Source organism: Megalops cyprinoides, chromosome 8 (assembly GCF_013368585.1).
Source record: "Megalops cyprinoides isolate fMegCyp1 chromosome 8, fMegCyp1.pri, whole genome shotgun sequence".
NCBI lineage: Eukaryota > Metazoa > Chordata > Actinopteri > Elopiformes > Megalopidae > Megalops > Megalops cyprinoides.
In genome coordinates, this window is record NC_050590.1 from 17,663,042 (window position 1) to 17,669,095 (window position 6,054).

At 40.7% G+C, this 6,054-nt stretch overlaps 1 protein-coding gene across 1 annotated transcript; it reads right to left on the bottom strand.

Annotated features, from left to right (window-relative positions):
• Window positions 1-1,652: 1,652 nt before the first annotated feature.
• Window positions 1,653-5,308, bottom strand: LOC118782305 (adenosine receptor A3-like). Its single transcript, XM_036535611.1, has 2 exons — window positions 5,032-5,308; window positions 1,653-2,521 (listed from the first exon to the last, which is right to left on the bottom strand). The coding sequence occupies exons 1-2, from the start codon at window positions 5,306-5,308 to the stop codon at window positions 1,653-1,655; spliced, it is 1,146 nt and encodes a 381-aa protein (XP_036391504.1).
• Window positions 5,309-6,054: the final 746 nt, after the last annotated feature.

The window sequence follows — 6,054 nt, forward strand, 5'->3', positions numbered from 1 at the left end:
AAAAAAATGACAATGTTCTACACAGTGTTGATAATATCAACCACAGAAATACAGTATTCACTGAGAACACACATTAAAACTAAAGATTACAACAAGGTTGGACAATATAAAAACATTTGCTATCATCATACCATCCTTGGAATACATTGTGACACACTATATTATCATCATTGGGCATTAAAAATTTTGCAGTAAGGTGAAAATGTTACATTTTGAAATAATCAGACTGACCTGACAATACAGAACAAACATTTTTTTAATTATTTCAGTTCTTTCTTTTTAAATACCATAAACAACTGTAAGGCGCTGATTTTGCCAGCTCATTTCTGTTGAGGAGGTTGCTGTCACTGCTGTACCTGACCACATTTGTGCAAAATGAGCAAGAGGATGAACTCACAAATGACAACGAAGATTTCCTTCCACCTTTTACAGAAACTTAATTTGATCCATCCACTACTGGTCACATGGGGTTATAAAGAGTGGAAATTCTGTGTACTTTACTCAATCCCTTAGCTGTTGAATGTGTTTAGATTAGCTATTGCAGACAACTACAACAGAAATGAAAATAACATTCTTTTTACCACTACGTAAGCTTCTTCCCGCAACTAGCGCACAAGTTGATTGTGATTGTATAAATACACATGCTTATGACATCACAGTAAAGAAAATCATACTGGCTATATCTTCCAATACCACAATGTCTGGTATTATCAGCTATTGGACCAACTGTAATGGACAGCACTATGCTAAAGAACAGAAAGATATACTAATAATTAAATCATTTAATCCAACAGCCAGGGATTTAACTGATATAAATACATTTGCCTTGTATCCTTAAGTGGCTCAATAGTATTTTTATGAAAGGTTCACCCTTTACCTTCTACTGAAGCATCTCATTTTTAATTGCTAAATATGTAAACAAATCAAATTACACAGCTCTGCTGTGTTGTCATTCACAAAGAACAACTTTTTCTGCCACTGTACACAGCATTCTAGTCACAGTAAAGCATCTTAAATTTCCAGTTGGCAAAACTGTATCCTAACATTACAGATAACAGCACAATAAATAGCATCACACTGAGATAATAAGACTTAAGGCATAATTTCTGCTGCTGTGCCAAATGGTGGCATTTTTACGTTTATGACAAGCCTTACTATGTAAAGCAATTTTGAGTGCAGTTTCAAAGCATTAAAATATCAAATTCCCCCCAGAGAATAAAAGATAAAAGAAATAGTATCATAGCATAATTCAAAATCATAAAAGTATTTAATGTATGTAAAATTACAATACCAATTACGTTTTCAAAGCAAAAGACATTTATCATCACCTTTTCCCAATTACAAGTGGCAGTCATATTACTCTCAGCATCTCTGTTATGATCTCTCAGAGAGACACAAGCTTTCACATGAGATCAACATTAGCGACGGGCCTACCTTCTTTCTCCTACCACGAGGTAGCCCCAGGTTAGTGGCATGTTGATATAACCTCACATGTCTTATTATAATGCAGATTTCCCCAATAAGACACACTGAGAATGAATGACTGTCCCTGGAGTTGTTTCTGCCTGGTTCCTGAAGTGACACACTCTGTGTCCATGTTCTTGAGCTACATGAAATGAAATGTGATGGACTGAAATTAGATGGGGTTTGTCTCAGCTCTTCTCTCCTGGTGGCAGTGTTCGGTCCCTCTGGAAGAGAAGTGTCACTCCTTTCCTGAAGCGCTGGTCCCGCACACTGTAGATGATTACATTGCAGCAGCTGTTGGCTGTCAGGATCCAGAAAGCAAAGAAAGAAAAGTTGCACCAGGTGTAACCCACCACGTTGCCCAGCACGAACACGGCGATGGGTGAGAAGGAGGCGGTGAATGCAAATGTCAGGATGCCGATTGTCTTGGCTGCTTTGATATCCGAAAAGGAGGGCCTGTGTATGCATCCACCACTCTCCCCCCCAAGACTGCCTTTTGACAGCAGCTTGCGCTTGCGGGTGTAGCGCCGAATGCTGGTGAAGGACAGGATGTTCACTGCCAGAGTCCCACCCAGCAGCGTGAAATCAAAAGCGGGGAAAAGCAACAGGATGCTTCCGTCGGGTGGAGGCCGGACCCCGTCCAACAGGGGGGCATAGTTGCACATGCGGCTGCACTCGTTGTATTCCAGAGTGAAGCCGTTGCTGAGGAGGAGGGGTGCCAGAGCCAGTAGAAAGCTGCCGGCCCAGGAGAGCAGGATCAGGAGCAGAGTGCGATTGCGTGTCACCAGGGCATCCTTGTGCAGCGGCCGCAGGATGGCCACACAGCGCTCCACCGTCATCAGGAAGATAGTACTGATGGAAACAAAGGTGCAGCCGGCAAACACAGGGCCAATCACCCTGCAGGGCTGCCAGAGGTCCCTCAGGCTCCCTGCCAAGGTCAGTGACCCACTCTGATACCACACAGGGGGGGCGCTGGTCACCATCAGGGAGATTTCGGTGTAGATGGAGAAAGGCACCACCAGAATGCCCACCATCATGTCCGCCAGGGCCAGTGACACTGGGAGACAAAATCATATTTACACTTAGCCTGACTGTGCTCTGTGCTCACTTGTTCTTTGTTGTTTTTGCTCTTTCTAACATATTACCCATGCCAACTACTTACTCTTACAAATGGAAACACCAGAGGCTCAAACATTTTTTTTTTCATCATGAAATGATGTGTTAAGTGTTTGCAGGTAAAGGCACTGCAATACAACTTGATTTTAAGGCATTAAGAAGCCTTTCATGTACTTGAAGTCATTTTAAAACATCACAATGTATGATTTTCATGAGTATTTATTTATGTCTGGCTAAATTGCATTTCAATTTCAAGTGTTAATATGAAACCTAACTGGCATGGTTAAAGTAAAAACCATCCACCGATATATAGTATCGCTGTCACTCACAAGCATGGTGTTGCCGTAACATTACCCATAATGTTTTGAGAGGCAGCAAATTTGAAATTGGCTACAAAAAACCTCAGTTCCAAATTAGAACCGAATCCAAAATACCAAGTACTGGGTACCTGTAAAAAAAATTGAATTTCGTTTCTGCTTATCGGTTCTTAAACACGATAACCCTTTATTACTGCAAACAAAGGCTGCATATCTGTAAAGACGTATGTAGCTGTCTGCCAGGACTTGTCTACGTGACTATGTCACGCATCAACGCAACAGCGTGTCCATTTGTTTAGCCCTTTCGCATGTATGGTCACACCAGTGTGATTAGAACACTAGATTGGAAAAATTCTAGCTAATTTTAGCTTTGAGGAAACAGTGATTTAATGTTAAAAATATAGCAAATGCTAACTGAAAACTTTGAGAAGCTTAATAACGCTGATGAAAACATAATGAACCATGTAACATAGCACGCGTGCTACATAGCATAAAAATAAGTTACATGCGATAGGGTTAAATACGAACTAGCATGCATGGCTAACGTTACAACAGTGTGAAAGATGTACCGCGGGAAATGGTCAAAAGTGTGGCTTCACTTTAGAAAAGGAAACGACGACAAGGCAAAGTGCAATGCATGTGGGAAGCTAGCTACAAGTCAGGTTGCTCAGATTCAAGACCCTGACCCTCGCCTTCTCTGCAATCAACAGGACAGCCCCTACCTACCTCCAAGAACTCATCCAGCCCTACACACCAGCCCGACCCCTGCGCTCAGCAGCAACTGGACGCCTTGCTCCTTGCAAGGTCAAGGCAGGAGGTGCTCGTTCTGCCAGACATCGGCGTTTCACATACATCGCTCCCCAGTGGTGGAACGAACTCCCTGTCCTGCTACGGACAGCTCCTTCACCCCATTCCTTCAGACGGGGCCTGAAGACGCACCTCTTCAGACTCTACCTGGACTGACCCAGCACACAATTGCTGCCCCCCCCCCCCAATCAGTGCTGTTGTAAATTGCTGTGCTTTTTAAATTGTTCCTTGTTGCTGCCTTTACCCTGACTCTCATTGCGCCGTTTGAAGTTGTTGAAGTTTGCTGTTTGAAGGTGTATCTTATTAGTTGCCCTATACGCTGTAGTTGTATAAATCTGTTAGTACTGTGTCCTCAAACAGACCTTGCTCTCAGCTGAGAACTGTCTCATTGTGGAACTGTACACATCCTATCCCTGTACTGTCGCTATACTTACTGTATGCACTTTTGTAAGTCGATTTGGATAAAAGCGTCTGTTAAATAAATAAATGTAAATGTAAATGTAAATCTGACCAAACATTTAAGGCAGCATTGCGTTAAACCGAAAGACTGTACAGTGTTGCGATAAGCAAGAATAAGCAGAATTGGAATCGGAATCGATAAAATTCAAATGATACCCAACCCTAAGTATAATTCCTTTTACATTTGCTTGTTTTGATAGTTAAAATTTCCTCTGGGCAAGGTGTTTATTTATTTATATAGTGGGGACAGTGTGTGATGCACTTGACCACAGTAAAATATAGGACAAATAAAGATGCATGTGTTTGTCACCAGAACACCAAAATAGTCTCTCCAAAACAACTAGTAGTTAGTTTAATTAACTGCTCTAGATTCTATTATTTAAGACTTTTTTTTTGAATGCACATGTCTGTGGATCATACGTTTTTATTGTATGTATTTAGTAAATACTAGTAAATAGTAAATACTATTTACGTTGTGAATGTTCAGTTAACGCTTAAAAGAATAAAGATATATTTGTTATCTAAACATTTGACCTCTTTTTTTTTTACCATTCTGGAATCGAAACAGGGAATCGATAAGAATCAGAATCGGTAAGCAGAATCGGAATCAGACTCAGAATGGATAAAATTCAAATGATACCCAACCCTAGTAGCTATGGAGTGAATGAGAGTTTTTTATTTTTGTAGGACAACGCAAGAATGGCCTGATTCTCAGTTCTGTAGAGTTTTGTCTCCTGCCATCTAATAAGTATAGTGATATGCAGTGTTGTGTTGTGCAAGTGCCCTGGTGGCCTATATCAGTGCTCTCTACCTTTTTCCTTGGTGTATATTTGTGCCGTATTTCAGAAGCAGGGGTGTGTGTATTTACCTTTGAGATATCCTTGTGGTGTGCGGGACTGGCGTGTCTGTATGAAGACGGTGAGTGTGACCACATTGCCCATTACAATGGCAAAAGCGAGGCTGACCATGAACAGTACAGCCACAGCGCGGTTGAGCAGGCCACAGCAACAGAAAGTACACAATGGGGCTGATGACTCCTCTCCCCATGGCCCAGACAAGGGCGCTGCTGTCAGGTTGGGGCTGTCTGTAACACCTGGCACCCCCAAATCCCAGGGCATGCTCAGGTTCCCAGAGAAGATGGACATGGCAGAGACCCTGGCCACTCCTAAATACAGAGGTGTTGGTGTGGGGTCCTATGACTAGCTCATTCAGTGGCTCCTGAGGCAGTTACAGGTGTTACCCTGTGAGGAGAGGGAAGAATAGAGAGATGAAAAAATGATATGACAATTATCATCTTCTAAGAACTATTGTATCCAGTGTTAAACACTTCTCCAATCACTAAAAACCCAACCCATAAAGATGAGTTGATTTTTAACACCTGCTTTATTGATTATATTTATTTAACCTTTAAGGAATAGAATTAGCAACTGTCAATTGAACTGGATTACAAAAATTATTATACTTATATACTTATATACTGTCTCCTAAAGGTAAGAAACAATGTGTTGGTCATTAAAAGAATATGTAGTAATAGTAATAATAAAATAATAAAAATAAGTAATAATATTTCAATTCATTTGATTAAATTGTGCCCCTGGAACAAAGGCATAGGAGAGAATTGATTAAGTGATTTTATTAACTGTTTTACAGCTGAGATCAATCCATTTCTTAATTAATTTATTTATTGATACAACTGCATGGAATCCAGCACCTACTGTATACTCATATTTGCAGAAACACAGTCCTAACAAGACAAAGAGGACTCACAACTGTGATGAACTGTCAATAGAAATGACAAATCAAGATCATTATTCAATCAACATATCTATCAGGCATAAATAATTAATTGAATGAGAAGAATGAGACAAATGTGGGTAAACACTGGAATGCT